At 40.4% G+C, this 18,964-nt stretch overlaps 1 protein-coding gene across 1 annotated transcript; it reads left to right on the forward strand.

The window, feature by feature from the left end:
• The first annotated feature begins 12,612 nt into the window (after positions 1 to 12,612).
• LOC147362621 (olfactory receptor 1L8-like) lies at positions 12,613 to 13,545 on the forward strand. The gene has a single exon (XM_086323369.1). It carries the CDS (start codon positions 12,613 to 12,615, stop codon positions 13,543 to 13,545), a length of 933 nt encoding a protein of 310 aa, XP_086179495.1.
• The last annotated feature ends 5,419 nt before the right edge of the window (positions 13,546 to 18,964 follow it).

An 18,964-nucleotide genomic window follows, 5' to 3' on the forward strand; every position in this document is an offset into this window, starting at 1 on the left:
ATCCAGGTCTACCAGAATCTTGACTTCCAGTTTTCATATATCTACATCTCTCTTCCTACCTTCCTCTTCTTTGGGAAACCACATCTTTATTTGCTTTAAGTGCTGTTGAAACCTTTGTCTTTACCCCAAATTTCCTGTGACTGATTTACCTCTGTTCAATGACTTGTGATTCCCTTAATATCCTTCTGCTTTTAGTGAAATTTCTGTTATGAACTAATTTTTTGAAAATCATTGCAGTGATTTAGTAAAAATAAGCAGTTAGACAGAGAGTGACAAGATTGAGATTCTTATAAAACTGAAACTTCCATCAAGTAAGGAATGTGTCTAGTCCAACAGTTATACAGGGATTGTGTCTCTTCCTTCTTCCATATTTTTGACAACAGGATGTTCTGGGCTCTGTAGTGAACAAAAGTTCAGCTCTTAGCCCTGCTTAGTTAAGTGACCTATTAGTTCAGCGCACAACTGCCCTGATAATCTGCCCTGATAAAGGCCAGGGTGCATGAGGCTGAGTTGCCTCTGGGTCTCTAGTCATCTGATATCTGTGCCTCAAGGCACTGGTCTTGGTCCCTCTCTTAGCTTCAGTTCCCCTTAGAGATTCCCCTATTGCCACTATCATAACCATCCACATCTGTCTGCTTCCCAGGGAAAGAGTTGTATGTACTTAGAATTATTCTCAGTAGCTTTTGAGCAGAGACTTACAACTTATATGTGAACACTGAAGGCAGATACAACTAAGAGCTCCCAGTTCCATGCAGAGATATACTAGGCTGCTCTGGGAAGTAGAGAGTCATCTAGGTAAGGACTTCATTCTCTTCACTTTTGTTTCATCCTTTCTTCTCCATTATTTACTCTGTGGTGTTAGGCTTTATTTCATAACAGTATTTTATCATTTATTAATACTACTGTCCTACCTTCTTCCCACCGTTACTCTTCAGTAGGTCACGTGTGGGGCTTGTGAATCTGCACTTTAATAAGCAACTCCTAGAGAAAACTAACTGGGACTTTTAAAAAATGTATTTATTTTATTTGTTTTTGTTGTTGTTGTTGTTGTTGTGCTGGGTCTTCGTTGCTGCACGGGCTTTCTCCAGTTGCTGTGAATAGGACTACTCTTCCTCCGTGCAAGGGCTTCTCACTGTGGTGGCTTCTCTTGTCGCAGAGCACGGGCTCTGGGTGCACACAGGTTCAGTAATTGTGGAGCACGGTCTCAGTTGCTCTGCAGCATGTGGAATCTTCTCGGACCAGGACTCAAACCCATGTTCCCTGCCTTGGCAGATGGATTCTTAACCACTGGAACCACCAAGGAAAACCCTAAACTGGTCTTTATGTGAGAAGCTTCATGACTGAAAATTTACAATCACTCCTTATGCCCCATTGTTTGAATTTCTTAAACCCATGCTTCTAGTAATACTCTATGAACTGTATAAAGCTACATGTAAAGAGACACTCGCTGCTTCCAGCATTGTTTATGAAAGTAAAAAATTAGAAAAATTAGAAACAAACAGATGTCCATCAATAGGGAATTAGATAAATAATGGTGCCTTTTTTCCATAGAAAGAATATGTAATAGTTACAAATGATAAGATGTATATCTATTACTGACCTGAAAAGCTCTTATGAATACAAAGCAAAATGTTTAAGAGAAAGCTTGCTAAGATAAATGTATATGAATGTGTATATGCAGGTCAGGAAGCAACAGTTAGAACTGGACATGGAACAACAGACTGCTTCCAAATAGGAAAAGCAGTACGTCAAGGCTGTATATTGTCACCCTGCTTATTTAACTTATATGCAGAGTACATCGTGAGAAATGCTGGGCTGGAGGAAGCACAAGCTGGAATCAAGATTGCCAGGAGAAATATCAATAACCTCAGATATGCAGATGACACCACCCTTATGGCAGAAAGTGAAGAGGAACTAAAAAGCTTCTTGATAAAAGTGAAAGACAAGAGTGAAAAAGTTGGCTTAGAGCTCAACATTCAGAAAACGAAGATCATGGCATCTGGTCCCATCAGTTCATGGGAAATAGATGGGGAAACAGTGGAAACAGTGTCAGACTTTATTTTTGGGGGCTCCAAAATCACTGCAGATGGTGACTGCAGCCATGAAATTAAAAGATGCTTACTCCTTGGAAGAAAAGTTATGACCAACCTAGATAGCATATTGAAAAGCAGAGACATTACTTTGCCAACAAAGGTCCGTCTAGTCAAGGCTATGGTTTTTCCAGTGGTCATGTATGGATGTGAGAATTGGACTGTGAAGAAAGCTGAGCATCGAAGAATTGATGCTTTTGAACTGTGGTGTTGGAGAAGACTCTTGAGAGTCTCTTGGACTACAAGGAGATCCAACCAGTCCATTCTGAAGGAGATCAGCCCTGGGATTTCTTTGGAAGGAATGATACTGAAGTTGAAACTCCAGTACTCTGGCCACCTCATGCAACGAGTTGACTCATTGGAAAAGACTCTGATGCTGGGATGGATTGGGGGCAGGAGGAGAAGGGGATGACAAGAAGCCATCAGAGATGGCTGGATGGCATCACTGACTCGATGGACTTGAGTCTGAGTGAACTCCGGGAGTTGGTGATGGATAGGGAGGCCTGGCATGCTGTGATTCATGGTATCGCAAAGAGTTGGACATGACTGAGCAACTGAACTGAACTGAACTGAACTGGATACTGGTGAAGGGCTAGACAACAAGACAGCTAGCATATGATCGAGAACCCAGAAATACAACCACACATTGGTATACACTTGACTTGTGAAGGAGGCACTGAAGAGTATCTTTTCATGAATGCAGCTATTCACATGGAAAAATAAAACTGGATTTCTACCACACACCATATGCAAAACTTAACTCCTGATGAATTACAAACTTACATGTGAAAACCAAAAGCTATTAGTTTTGAGAAAATAATATAGACTATCTTCGTCTTCTTAAGATAGAAAAATATTTCTTCAACAACAAACAGAAAGAAAGCACTAACCATAAAAGAAAATAGTAAACTGTGTTAAAATCAAAGGACATTTTAGAAGAAAAAGACAAATAACAAAATGGTAAATTATATTTGAAATTCACAAAACCAACAAAACACTCATATTAAGAGTACATAAATATCCCAAGAAACCAGAAAGAAAAGCAGGCAGAGCCAGGAGTTGAGGGGGATGGGCATCCATAAAAAGAATTGAATAAACATTTCACAAAAGAGAAGAAAATCTAAATGACCAATAATCATGAAAAAATGCTGCATTTCATTAATAATCAGAGAAATTCAAATTGAATCACAATGGGAAGCCATTGCACACCAATAGATTACAAAAATTAGAATTCTGAGGATACTATTAAGGGTTTAAAAATATTTAGAAATATAAAATTGTGCTCTAGTATAAATATGCGTGTGTTAATCGCTCAGTCGTGTCCAACTCTTCACGATCCCATGGACTGTAAGCCATCAGTCTACTTTTGCCCATGAAATTTTCCAGGCAAGAATACTGGAGTGGGTTGCCATTCCTTTCTCCAGGGGATCCCCCTGACCCAGGGATTGAACTTTGGTCTCGTGCACTGCAGGCAGATTCTTTACCATATGATCCACCAGGCAAGTAGAAATATAAATTTGTGCAGTCAATTTGGGAAACAATTTGTTATCATCTTTGAAGTATAGGTAAAGATACAGCATGGTAACTCGGGTTACCAAGACTGTGTTATATATTTGAAGTTGTTATGACAATAGATTTTAAAAGTTGTCACTACAGAAAGCATAACTATGTATGTTAACTATCATTATTGTGGTAATCATTTTGTAATAAAAACATCTATCAAATCATTGTGTTGGACACCTTAAACAGTGTTATGTGTCCATTATATCTTGATAAAGCTGGAAAAAATAAATAATACTTGTCAAGAGGATGAAAGAATAGAAAGAAAGACAGACACATGAATAGTAAGTGGAGGAGACAAAACCCAAAGCCAAGACTTTCTGTCTCTACATTATTTACTCTTAATATGTAAACTCAAGTTTTAAAAATAAACTCACCACTAAGGAAAAGGGCACATGGGTATTGCATGAGGCAGTGGTTTATTTTGAGGGCAGTAGCCAAATGTACTTTGTTTCCTGTAACTTTGCTATGGATGATGTTCACCAAAATACACAATATTTTCTGTATAAAATTCAAAAGGAAATTTTCTCTCCTATTTTCATGCCAAGAAGCTGTGATATCTTCATTTAGGAAAGGAAGAACCTGAGGTTTCTATAGGCTAAGTAACTTCTCAAATGTAACTACTAACAGAAAAGGACAGTATTCTAATAAATATCTCTTTTCCTCGACACTAAACATCAAACACTCCTCTAAGACTAAATTCTGAAAACACATGCCTTTTTATCCAATACCCATTTGTTACATATGACAATATCTTTGTCATGGCTCTGGGCTTTAAACATACATAAACGTTAACTGCATACCACATGGAAAAATGTCTAGTCCACATGCCAACCCAGATACTGGGAAGCACAGACACTGAAAGCACATAGATCTACCACTGCGTTCCCTGAAAGCTTTAACCTTCCACTATATTAACCTATGACCTGCCAGGATCTAGAATACACCTTGGTCCACATTTGAATCTCCTAAAATAAAAATATTCATCCCCATGAGTATTTGTCCATATAAAACATAGTTGGGGAAACTGAAGCATGTCCATGAGATAGTGCACTAAGATTCAGAAGATCTGAGACTAGTCCCAACATCTGAACAGGAAATCTCAAGGGTCCCGTGTCCCCTTAGAGTCAGCAGTGCTAACGGTGATTACCATTCTGCTTTCTCTGCCTACAGAGATCCCAGGATAACCTCTCCAGAGACGTCATCACACCTCAACTCCATCAGCCTAACAAACCCCCCAGAGGCCAGCAGAGCAGATCTGAAACTCATGAGAAGCTGGCTGGGCTTCCACAGTCAGAAGAGTCCTCCCACTTGAGTCAGAGCATCTCTACCTTCTGAGATCTGGAGTTGGCAGAAGCAGCAGTGAGCTAGGGACCAGGTGTTAGGAAAAAAATGGAATTGAGGTCAGGGAAGGGAAACGTGTTGTCCCTTTGGAGAGTATATCATCTCCTCCTCCAACCCTGCTTCTCTCCTTTTCAATAAGTCCAGAAGTACATGGGAGACACATGCAGGAGCTGAACTTTGGCTGAGAAGCAGACTTAACCTGATTAACAGAAGTGGTGCATGTCATCTTCTGGAGCAGCTGGGAAGGAAAGAAAGGCATCTGGACTTGGAGGTGAGCTTCAGAAGCTGGCCACTCACTTGGCTACTCCAACCTATTTTGGTACCTTACTCTTTTCTCCCTGATACTTTCAAATATTTCATGGTTTGAGAAGTCATAAGTCCAGGGAGGTAAAACTACCTTTTGGAATTTGGTTTTAAGTCCATGCAGTTGGACTTCTAGGCCATATATACCATTTGCTTTTATGGAAACAAAACCACACCAGTAGAAAAAAAATTAAAAAGAGGAAAAAAAAAAGACTGTAGTCTTGGCCTAATCCACTCACCCTCTGCTTTTAGAATGTTCTTCCTGATTCTCCAATCAGAAATCTTCCTCCTTGTTTCTAGTCATCAGCCTGGGTGTTCCTCACTTCTCTGACCTAGAGCAATCAATTCTATTAATTCACCAAATCTCCACTAATTTTTGTATTGCACATTCCCCAGGCAGCCCTTTCACAATGACTCACTTTTGAATATTGATCTGTGTGTGATGTACTGCTTTACAGACATAGTGTCTCCCTTGTTATTCATAAAACATCAGGAACCAGCTTGTAAGCAGGTGATGCAGGGTGAATCAAACCCCTCACTTTTTGTCTTCACCAGAGGGCACTGTCCACTGCAGGACACCAGCTCCACACACCAGACACACCCAAGTCATACATGGCCAATTTTTTCCACCCGATTTGGCCAGTTAATCATGGATATTCATATTTTCAAATTCCACTATCTCTACAACACAGAAAGATAGGCCACCTCTATATCAAATACAAGAGTAAATTCTGAATATGGGAGAAGAAAGTGTGTCAGAGGGTACAAGGGCAATTCGAGAAGGAAATTTTTAGAACAATAAAAACAGTGCCTATGTTGATGGTGTTAGACAATTAACATAGCGTAACTAGAGGAGGGGAAGCTTAACACTGGAGAGCATAAACTTAGAGTAAGCCAGCTTGGAGTTCAAATCCTGATTACTTCTCATGTCCTTAGTGAACTTCAGCAAACCACTTCACCTCTGTAAGCCTTAGTCTCCTGAAATGCTTCATAATTCCTTGGGATTTAGTGGCATGTTTAACATAAGCTTGGTACATAATCAGATCAGATCAGATCAGTCACTCAGTCATGTCCGACACTTTGCGACCCCGTGAATCGCAGCACGCCAGGCCTCCCTGTCCATCACTAACTCCCAGAGTTCACTGAGACTCACGTCCATCGAGTCAGTGATGCCATCCAGCCGTCTCATCCTCTGTCGTCCCCTTCACCTCCTGCCCCCAATCCCTCCCAGCATCAGAGTCTTTTCCAATGAGTCAACTCTTCACATGAGGTGGCCAAAGTCTGGAGCATCAGCTTTAGCATCATTCCTTCCAAAGAAATCCCAGGGCTGATCTCCTTTAGAATGGACTGGTTGGATCTCCTTGCAGTCCAAGGGACTCTCAAGAGTCTTCTCAAACACCATGGTTCAAAAGCATCAACTCTTCAGTGCTCAGCCCTCTTCACAGTCCAACTCTCACATCCATACATGACCACTGGAAAAACCATAACCTTGATTAGACGAACCTTTGTTGGCAAAGTAATGTCTCTGCTTTTCAATATGCTATCTAGGTTGGTCAAAACTTTCCTTCCAAGGAGCAAGCGTCTTTTAATTTCATGGCTACAGTCACCATCTGCAGTGATTTTGGAGCCCAGAAAAATAAAGTCTGACACTGTTTCCACTGTTTCCCCATCTATTTCCCATGAAGTGGTGGGACCAGATGCCATGATCTTCGTTTTCTGAATGTTGAGCTTTAAGCCAACTTTTTCACTCTCCACTTTCACTTTCATCAAGAGGCTTTTGAGTTCCTCTTCACTTTCTGCCATAAGGGTGGTGTCATCTGCATATCTGAGGTTATTGATATTTCTCCCGGCAATCTTGATTCCAGCTTGTGCTTCTTCAGTCCAGTGTTTCTCATGATGTACTCTGCATAGAAGTTAAATAAACAGGGTGACAATATACAGCCTTGACAAACTCCTTTTCCTATTGGGAACCAGTCTGTTGTTCCATTTCCAGTTCTAACTCTTGCTTCCTGACCTGCATACAAATTTCTCAAGAGGCAGATCAGGTGGTCTGGTATTCCCATCTCTTTCAGAATTTTCCACAGGTGATTGTGATCCACACAGTCAAAGGCTTTGGCATAGTCAATAAAGCAGAAACAGATGTTTTTCTGGAACTCTCTTGCTTTTTCTATGATCCAGTGGATGCTGGCAATTTGATCTCTGGTTCCTCTGCCTTTTCTAAAACAAGCTTGAACATCAGGGAGTTCATGGTTCATATTGCTGAAGCCTGGCTTGGAGAATTTTGAGAATTACTTTACTAGCATGTGAGATGAGTGCAATTGTGCGGTAGTTTGAGCATTCTTTGGCATTGCCTTTCTTTGGGATTGGAATGAAAACTGACCTTTTCCAGTCCTGTGGCCACTGCTGAGTTTTCCAAATTTTCTGGCATATTAAGTGCAGCACTTTCACAGCATCATCTTTCAGGATTTGAAATAGCTCAACTGGAATCCATCACCTCCACTAGCTTTGCTCGTAGTGATGCTTTCTAAGGCCCACTTGACTTCACATTCCAGGATGTCTGGCTCTAGGTCAGTGATCATACCATCGTGATTATCTGGGTCATAAAGATCTTTTTTGTACAGTTCTTCTGTGTATTCTTGCCACCTCTTCTTAATATCTTCTGCTTCTGTTAGGTCCATACCATTTCTGTCCTTTATCGAGCTCATCTTTGCATGAAATGTTCCTTTGGTATCTCTGATTTTCTTGAAGAGATCCCTAGTCTTTCCCATTCTGTTGTTCTCCTCTATTTCTTTGCATTGATTGCTGAAGAAGACTTTCTTATCTCTTCTTGCTATTCTTTGGAACTCTGAATTCAGATGTTTATATCTTTCCTTTTCTCCTTTGCTTTTCGCTTCTCTTTTCACAGCTACTTGTAAGGCCTCCCCAGACAGACATTTTGCTTTTTTGCATTTCTTTTCCATGGGGATGGTCTTGATCCCTGTCTCCTGTACAATGTCACGAACCTCAGTCCATAGTTCATCAGGCACTCTATCTATCAGATCTAGGCCCTTAAATCTATTTCTCACTTCCACTGTATAATCATAAGAGATTTGATTTAGGTCATACCTGAATGGTCTAGTGGTTTTCCCTACTTTCTTCAATTTCAGTCTGAATTTGGCAATAAGGAGTTGATGATCTGAGCCACAGTCAGCTCCTGGTCTTGTTTTTGCTGACTGTATAGAGATTCTCCATCTTTGGCTGCAAAGAATATAATCAATCTGATTTCGGTGTTGACAATCTGGTGATGTCCATGTATAGAGTCTTCTCTTGTGTTGTTGGAAGAGGGTGTTTGTTATGACCAGTGCGTTTTCTTGGCATAACTCTATTAGTCTTTGCCCTGCTTCATTCCGTATTCCAAGGCCAAATTTGCCTGTTACTCCAGGTGTTTCTTGACTTCCTACTTTTGCATTCCAGTCCCCTATAATGAAAAGGACATCTTTTTTGGGTGTTAGTTCTAAAAGGTCTTGTAGGTCTTCATAGAACCGTTCAACTTCAGCTTCTTCAGCATTACTGGTTGGGGCATAGACTTGGATTACTGTGATATTGAATGGTTTGCCTTGGAAACGAACAGAGATCCTTCTGTCGTTTTTGAGATTGCATCCAAGTACTGCATTTTGGACTCTTTTGTTGTCCATGATGGTCACTCCATTTCTTTTGAGGGATTCCTGCCCGCAGTAGTAGATATAATGGTCATCTGAGTTAAATTCACCCATTCCAGTCCATTTCAGTTCGCTGATTCCTAGAATGTCGACATTCACTCTTGCCATCTCTTGTTTGGTCAAACAAGAGATGGTACATAATACTCATAAATATTGGTCATTATTATTAGCTTTAATTACTGATTCATCCAATTCTTCAATGCATAAGCAAATATTTTTTCCATAAAAACCTGCCAAATCCTGAGATTAGGCAGACAATTTTGCAGTGAGGCATGTGATACTTTACGTACATAAATTAATTGATTTTCAGAACATCAAGAAATAGAAGATAAAGGAAGGTGACACAGGGACTGATGAGGATCAACAGCTTCACCTTCATGCTGACAATATGTTTATCTCTTTTCTAAGTGTTTTCATGTGTTATCTCACTAAATCTTCATGAGAATGTGAGTATTTGTGTCCTATATGACACATGAAATACTTGAGGGTTAGAGATGTTTGATAACTTATATAAAAATGTAAGCAATTAATTATAAATGAAGTAATATATTAATTTAACAATGTTAAATAAATTAATATGTAATATATGACTTTAAGGCCTTCCCAGGTTGCACTAGTGGTAAAGGATCTGCCTGCCAGTGCAGGAGTTGTAAGAGACGTGGATCCAATCCCTGGGATGATCTCCCTGAGAAGGGAATGGCACCTCACTCCAGTATTCTTGCCTGGAAAATTCCATGGGCAAAGGAGCCTGGCAGGTTGTAGTCCTTGGGGCCTCAATGAGTTGGACATGACTGAACGACTGAGCACACACACACACACACACACACACACACACACAAGACTTGATGTCCTGAGTATGACTGGAAGACACATATTTACATGTTTCTCATATGTATCTTTGAATAAAATATGAGTGAAGAAATTTTATTTTATTTTATTTTTTAACTTTACAATATTGTATTGGTTTTGCCATATATCAACATGAATCCACCACAGGTATACACATGTTCCCCATCCTGAACCCTCCTCCCTCCTCCCTCCCTGTACCATCCCTCTGGGTCATCCCAGTGCACCAGCCCCAAGCATCCAGTATCGTGCATCAAACCTGGACTGGCAACTCATTTCATATACGATATTGTGTATGTTTTAATGCCATTCTCCCAAATCATCCCACCCTCTCCCTCTTCCACAGAGTCCAAAAGACTGTTCTTGTACCCCAATGTTCATCACAGCACTGTTTATAATAGCCAGGACATGGAAGCAACCTAAATGTCCATTAGCAGATGAATGGATAAGAAAGCTGTGGTACATATACACAATGGAGTATTACTCAGCCATTAAAAAGAATACATTTGAATCAGTTCTAGTGAGGTGGATGAAACTGGAGCCTATTATACAGAGTGAAGTAAGCCAGAAAGAAAAACACCAATACAGTATACTAACGCATATATATGTAATTTAGAAAGATGGTAACAATAACCTTGTATACGAGACAGAAAAAGAGACACTGATGTATAGAGAGAAGAAATTTTAAAACATGAATTGTATAGTTAACAATGGATGCCTTTCTGTACAAAAGTGGTTTAGGACAGGGGATTAATGAAGGGAAGAACGATTTACGAAAGAGGGGAGACTTGCACAAACTGATATTAGCATGCCGTGAGTTCAGGAGGGGTTAACCTTTGAAAGGTTAAGAACCTTTCATTCTGTGTCCAAACAAGGAAAAACCACTGTTGAATTGGATTCAATATTCCTCTCAGATATTCACTGTTGATTATTTTGGCAAATGCTTATTTCTATCAAAGACACACAAAGTCTAGTTTTATAACAACTGAATATGCTTTGGTAAAGAATGGGGGTCCTTCATGTTGATATATGGCAAAACCAATACAATATTATAAAGTAATTAGCCTCCAATTAAAATAAATAAATTTATACTAAAAAAAGAAAATGGAAAAAAATAAAGTAAAATACTCCCCACCTCCAATGATATCTATCTGCTTATACTAACAATACCCTATTTTTTAATAAATGTATCACTCAGTTCAGTTCAGTTCAATCACTCAGTCATTACCAACACCCAGAGCTTGCTCAAACTCATGTTCATACACTTGGTGATGCTATCCAACCATCTAATCCTCTGTTGTCCCCTTCTCCTCCTGCCTTCAATCTTTCCCAGCATCAGGGTCTTCTCCAATGGGTCAGTTTGTTACATCAGGAGGCCAAAGTATTGGAGTTTCAGCTTCAGCATCAGTCCTTCCAGTGAATATTCAGGACTGATTTCCTTTAGGATTAACTGGTTTGATCTCCTTGCAGTCCACGGGACTCTCGAGAGTCTTCTCCAACACCACAGTTCAAAAACATCAATTCTTTGGTGCTCAACTTTCTTTATAGTCCAACTCTCACAACCATACATGATTACTGGAAAAACAATACCTTTGACTAGATGCACCTAGTAAAGTAATATCTCTGCTTTTTAATACGCTGTCTAGATTGGTCATAGCTTTTCTTCCAAGGAGCAAGATCTTTTCATTTCATGGCTGCAATCACCATCTGTAGTGATTTTGGAACCCAAGAAAATTAAGTCTGTCACTGTTTCCATTGTTTTCCCATCTATTTTCCATGAAGTGATGGGACTGGATGCCATGATCTTAATTCTTTGAATGTTGAGTTTTAAGTCAGCTTTTTCACTCTCTTGTTTCAATTTCATCAAACGGCCCTTTAGTTTCTCTTCACTTTCTGCCATAAAGGTTGTATCATCTGTGTATCTGAGGTTATTGATATTTCTCCCAGCAATCCTGATTCCAGCTTATGCTTCATCCAACCCAGCATTTTGCACGATGTACTCTGCATATGAGTTAAACAAGCTGGTGACAATATACATCCTTGATGTATTCTGTACTGCTACGTGTATGTATCACTACTTGATACTGTATTACATATACTCTTTGTGATCATCTGACTTATCACCCAAGCTACATGAATTACACAAAGGCAAGAATTTCTGTTCTATTGCTGTATTCCCAGCAGGGACACAGATTTCGTAGACTAGGAACTAAGGAACTTGAATCAAGGGGTCCAGCTGTGACGGTTTCTAAAGGAAAACCCTTCTTCTGTTCCTTCAGGTTTCATCATAAGGCCCTTATGATCACAAGGATTTGGGAAAGAAGGACCACATTAAGGCACCAGGAGGGTAACAAGCTTTCCCAGTGCAGCTGCTCCTGCTGCTGCTGCTAAGTCGCATCAGTCGTGTCCGACTCTGTGCGACCCCTTAGACGGCAGCCCACCAGGCTTCCCCGTCCCTGGGATTCTCCAAGCAAGAACACGGGAGTTGGTTGCCATTTCCTTCTCCAATGCATGAAAGTGAAAAGTGAAAGTGAAGTCGCTCAGTCGTGTCCGACTCTAGTGACTCCATGGACTACAGCCTACCAGGCTCCTCCGTCCATGGGATTTTCCAGGCAAAAGTACTGGAGTGGGGTGCCATTGCCTTCTCCGCTCAGCTGCTAATAGTGCCTAAATAGAGGACAACAAAGACTTGCTGGGTTCTTGTAATTTGGGCTGTGGAATAGGAGCATGATAAATAACAAATCTTCTTGTACATAGCGAGACCAAAGTCAATGGAAAGACTCAATCAAACCAGCAGTGTCTCTGAGTTCATACTCCTGGGACTTTCCTCGCGGCCAGAGGACCAGAAACCACTCTTTATCCTCTTCCTCATCATGTACCTGGTCACCATAACAGGGAACCTACTCATCATCCTGGCCGTCCGTTCTGACCCCCAACTGCACACCCCCATGTATTTTTTCTTGAGTTTCCTGTCTTTCATTGACATTTGCTTCTCAACAACCATTGTCCCCAGGATGCTGGTGAATTTCCTGTCAGAGAACAAGACCATCTCCTATGCTGGATGTCTGGCCCAGATGTATTTCATATATGCCTTGGGCAACACTGATAGTTATCTTCTGGCAGCCATGGCCTATGACCGCTATGTGGCCATCTGTGACCCCTTCCACTATATCACCATCATGAGCCGCCGCCCCTGTGTCCTGCTGGTGGCCTTCTCCTGCTCACTGCCTCACTTTCACTCACTCCTACGCATAGTTTTGCTGAATCAGCTCACCTTCTGTAACTCCAATGTTGTCCACCACTTTTTCTGTGACATCAACCCTCTGCTGAAATTGTCCTGCTCCTCCATATTTGTCAGTGATCTCACAATAAAGACAGAAGGGCTGGTGTTTGGGGCCACCCCCTTTCTATGCATTGTTTTCTCATATGTGCGAATACTCATAGCAGTTCTCAGGATCCCCTCAGCTGCAGGGAAACGCAAAGCCTTCTCCACCTGTGGCTCCCACTTTGCTGTGGTGATCCTGTTTTATGGAAGCATCTTTTATGTCTATTTACAGCCCTTGTCCAGCTACACTGTTCAGGACCGAGTGGTAACAATTGTCTACACGGTCCTGACCTCCATGGTCAACCCTTTCATTTACAGTCTGAGAAACAAAGACATGAAGAGGGGCCTGGGGAAGCTGCTGGGCAGGAGGAAATCCTAGCTAGAAGGAGGAAATCCTAGCCTTTTGGGGATATGTTTATGGGTTTCTCTGAGGCTCTAAATCCTGTTTCTGCTGGTTCTTGACAAACATAATAAACTCTTGTAGGTCAGTAGATATGACTCACATGTGTCATGGATGTTAGGTTGCACCCAATTCTTTACACATGCAACTACTAACCATGGAGTTTTTATGATGATTCAGGAATAGGCTCCAGGTCTACCAATATCTTGGCTTCCATTTTTCATATATCTGCAACTCTCTTTCTGCCCTCCTCTTCTTCAGGAAACCACATCTTTTTCATTCCTCCAAATGTTGAATCCTTTGTTTTCCACAAAATTTCCTAGAACATACATCTGTTCAATAACTTTTGATTCTCTTAATATAATTTGGGTTTCAATGTAATTTCTGTAATGAACTAGCTTTTTGAAAATCGTTGCAGTAATTTAGAAAAAAGAAGCAACTAGACAGAGATGGTGACAAAACAGAGACTTAAAAAACTGAAACTTCCACCAAGCGAGGAGTGTGTCTAGTGCAACAGTTATACAGAGATTGTGCCTCTTCCTTCTTCCATGTTTTTGACAGCAGAATGTTCTGGCTCTGTAGTGAACAAAAACCCAACTCTTATGCATGTTAACTATCATTATTGTGGTAATCATTCTGTAATAAAAACATCTATCAAATCACTGTGTTGGACACCTTTAACAGTGTCATGTGTCCATTATATCTCAATAAAGCTGGAATAAATAAATAACACTTGTCAAGAGAATGAATGAATAGAAAGGCAGACACATGGATAGTAAGTGGAGGAGACAAAACCCAAAGCCAAGACTGTCTGTCTCTACATTATTTATTCTTGATATGTAGATGAAAGTTTAAAATAAATTCACCACAAAGGAAAAGGACCCATGGGTATTGCATGAGGCAGTGGTTTATTTTGAGGGTGGTAGCCGAATGTACCTTCTTATCTATAACTTTACTATGGATAATGTTTACCGAAATACACAATATTTTCTGTATAAAATTCAAAAGTTAATTTCTCTTTAATTTTCATGCCAAGAATCAGTTTTACCCTCATTTAAAGGGTAAAGGAAGAACCTGAGGCTTAAAGGCTAAGTAACTTCTTAAATGTAACTACTAACAGAAAAGGGCAGTATTCTAATACATATCTCTTTTCCTCAACACTAAACTTTAAACACTGCTCTGAGACTAAACGCTAAAAACACATGCTTTTTTTATCCAACATCCATTTGCTACATATGACAATATTCTTTGCATGGCTCTGGGCTTTAAACATACATAAACATTAACTGCATACCACATGGAAAAATGTCTAGTCCACATGCCAACCCAGATACTGGAAAGCACAGACACTGAAAGCACATAGATCTACCACTGCATTCCCTGAAAGCGTTAACCTTCCACTACATTAACCGATGACCTGCCAGGATCTAGAATACACCTTGGTCCACATTTGAATGTCCTAAAATAACAAGATTCACCCCAGTGAGTATTTGTCCATCCTTGATAAAGCATATCACTTGGGGAAACTGAAACAGGCCCATGACATAGTGCACTGAGGTTCAGAAGCTCTGAGATTAGTCCCAACATCTATTCAGAAAGTCTCAAGGGTCCCCTGTCCCTTTGGAGTCAACAGTGCTAGTTGTGATTCCTCTTCTGCTTTCTCTGCCTACAGAGATTCCAAGACAAACTCTATGAAGAGATCATCACACCTCAACTCCCTCAGCCTAACAAACACCCCAGAGGCCAGCAGTGCAGACCTCAGACTCATGAGAAGCTGGCTGGGCTTCCTCAATCAGGAGAGTCCTCCCACTTGAGTCAGAGCATCTCTGCCTTCTGAGATCTGGAGCTGGCAGAAGCAATAGGCAGCTAGGGACCAAGTGTTAGGAAAGAAGTAGGAGTTGAGGTCAGTGAAGGAAAACATGTTACCCCTTTGGAGTAGCCTATCAGCTCCTCCTCCATCTCTGTTTGTCTCCTTGTCAATCAGTCCAGAAGTTCATGGGAGACATACGAGGAAGCTGAACTTTGGCTGAGAAGCAGACTTGACCTGATAAACAGACGTGGTGCACATCATCTTCTGGAGTGGCTGGGAAGGAAAGAAAAGCATCGGGATGTGGAGGTGAGCTTCAGAAGCTGGCCACTCACTTGGCTACTCCAATCCAGTTTGGTACCTTACTCTTTTCTCCCTGATACTTTCAAATATTTCATGGATTGAGAAGTCGTAAGTCCAGGGAGGTAAAACTCACTTTTGGAATTCAGTTTTAAGTCCATGCAGTTGAACTTCTAGGCCATGTATACCATTTGTTTTTATGGAAACAAAACCCCAGCAGTGGAAAGAAAACAGAAAAAAAAAAAAAAAAAGATTGTAGTCTTGGCCTGATCCACTCACCCTCTGCTTTTAGAATATTCAAGTCAAAAACCTTCCTCCACTCCTTTTCTTCAACCTGGGTGCTCCTCACTTCTCTGACCTAGAGCAACCAATCCCATTAATTGACCAAATCTCCACTAATTTTCGTATTCCACATTCCCCAGGCAGCCCTTTCACAAATGACTCACTTTTGAATATTGATCTGTGTGTGATGTACTGCTTTACAGACATGGTGTCTCCCTTCTTATTCATAAAACATCAGGAACCAGCTTGTGAGCGGGTGATGAAGGATGAACCAATGTCATCAGCCCAGGGTGCTGTCCTCTGTACGACTCCCACACCAACACCAGACATGCCCTAGTCATGCATGGCCAATTTTTCCACCCAATTTGGCCAGTTAATCATGGATATTCACATTTTCAAATTCCACTATCTCTACAACACAGAAAGATAGGCCACCTCTCTAGCAAATACAAGGATAAATTCTGAATATGGGAGAAGAAAGTGTGTCAGATAAGGAGGATAGAAGGGCAAACTGTGTAGGAAATTGTCAAAACAATTAAAATAGAGCCTATGTTGATTGTTATAGACAATTAACCTGCCAAACCTAGAGGAGGAGTAGCATGATACTGGAGAACATAAACTTAGAGTGAGCCAGCTTGGAGTTCAAATTCGGATTGCTCTTCACATCCTTGAAAGTGAAAATGAAAGTAGCTCAGTCGTGTCTGACTCTTTGCAAGCCCATGGACTATACAGTCCATGGAATTCTCCAGGCCAGAATACTGGAGTGGGTAGACTTTCCCTTCTCCAGGGGATCTTCCCAACCCAGAGATTGAACCCAGGTATCCCACATTGCAGGGGGATTCTTCACCAACTGAGCTATCAGGGGAGCCTTAATGTCTTTAGTGAACTTCAGCAAACCACTTCAATGCTGTAAGCCTTAATCTCTTAAAATGCTTCATAATTCCTTAGGATTTAGTAGGATGCTTAATATAAACTTGATACATATACTTACTCACAAACATTGGTCATTATTATTAACATTAATTACCAATTCATCCTATTGTTGATGCATAAACAAATATTCCTTCCATTAAAAACTTACAAAATCCTGAAATTAGCCAGACAATTTGGCAGTGAGAGATGTGATACTTTATGTACATAAATTAATTGATTTTAAGAACATCAAGAAATAGAAGATAAAGGACGGTGACACAGGGACTGATAAGAATCAACAGCTTCTCCTGCATGCTGACAATATGATTTTCTCTCTTCTAAGTGTTTTAATGCATTATTTCATGAACCTTCGTGAGAATGTGAATATTTGAGTCCAATATTACACATGAAGTATTTGAAATTTAAAGATATTTGATAACTTAGACTATGAGCAGTTAATTGTAAATGAAATAAAATATTAATTTAACAATGTTAAATAAATTAATAGAGCAATCAATAAATTAATATATAATATAAAACCTTAAGGGCTTCCCAGGTTTTGTTAGTGATAAAGGATCTGCCTGCCAGCGCAGGAGATGTAAGAGACATGGATTCAATCCCTGGAAAGTTCTCCCAGATAAGGGAATGGCACCTCACTCCAGTATTCTTGCCTGGAAAATTACATGGGCAGAGGAGCCTGGCAGGCTATAGTCCATGGGGCCTCAATGAGTTGGACACGACTGAGTGACTGACCACACACACACACATAAGACTTTATATATTTTTCTTTTTTAAATTTTATTTTATTTTTAAACTTTACAATATTGTATTAGTTTTGCCAAACATCAAAATGAATCTGCCACAGGTATACCCGTGCTCCCCATCCTGAACCCTCCTCCCTCCTCCCTCCCCATACGCTCCCTCTGGGTCGTCCCAGTGCACCAGCCCCAAGCATCCAGTATCGTGCATCGAACCTGGACTGGCAACTCATTTCATACATGATATTATACATGTTTCAATGCCATTCTCCCAAATCTCCCCACCCTCTCCCTCTCCCACAGAGTCCATAAGACTGATCTATACATCAGTGTCTCTTTTGCTGTCTCGTACACAGGGTTATCGTTACCATCTTTCTAAATTCCATATATATGTGTTAGTATACTGTATTGGTGTTTTTCCTTCTGGCTTACTTCACTCTGTATAATAGGCTCCAGTTTCATCCACCTCATTAGAACTGATTCAAATGTATTCTTTTTAATGGCTGAGTAATACTCCATTGTGTATATGTACCACAGCTTTCTTATCCATTCATCTGCTGATGGACATCTAGGTTTCTTCCATGTCCTGGCTATTATAAACAGTGCTGCGATGAACATTGGGGTACACGTGTCTCTTTCCCTTCTGGTTTCCTCGGTGTGTATGCCCAGCAGTGGGATTGCTGGATCATAAGGCAGTTCTATTTCCAGTTTTTTAAGGAATCTCCACACTGTTCTCCATAGTGGCTGTACTAGTTTGCATTCCCACCAACAGTGTAAGAGGGTTCCCTTTTCTCCACACCCTCTCCAGCATTTATTGCTTGTAGACTTTTGGATCGCAGCCATTCTGACTGGTGTGAAATGGTACCTCATAGTGGTTTTGATTTGAAAGCATTTCCTCTAAAGTCAGGAACAAGACAAGGGTGCCCGCTTTCACCTTTACTATTCAACATAGTTTTGGAAGTTTTGGCCACAGCAATCAGAGCAGAAAAAGAAATAAAAGGAATCCAAATTGGAAAAGAAGAAGTAAAACTCTCACTATTTGCAGATGACATGATCCTCTACATAGAAAACCCTAAAGACTCCACCAGAAAATTACTAGAACTAATCAATGATTATAGTAAAGTTGCAGGATATAAAATCAACACACAGAAATCCCTTGCATTCCTATACACTAACAATGAGAAAACAGAAAGAGAAATTAAGGAAACAATTCCATTTACCATTGCAACGGAAAGAATAAAATACTTAGGAACACATAAGGCTTTAAAATGCTTTAAGTACCACTGCAATATGTCCATTTAAAATGTATTAAAGAATACACTGCCTCTGAAAATTAGTT

The sequence above is a fragment of the Bos grunniens genome, chromosome 11 (assembly GCF_055505025.1).
Source record: "Bos grunniens cultivar Pamir isolate PY7600 chromosome 11, Bosgru_T2T1.0, whole genome shotgun sequence".
In the NCBI taxonomy this organism is placed as follows: Eukaryota; Metazoa; Chordata; class Mammalia; order Artiodactyla; family Bovidae; genus Bos; species Bos grunniens.

Coding starts and splice junctions, on each gene's coding strand:
- LOC147362621 (XM_086323369.1), top strand. CDS start 12,613: ATGGAAAGACTCAATCAAACCAGCAGTGTCTCTGAGTTCATACTCCTG.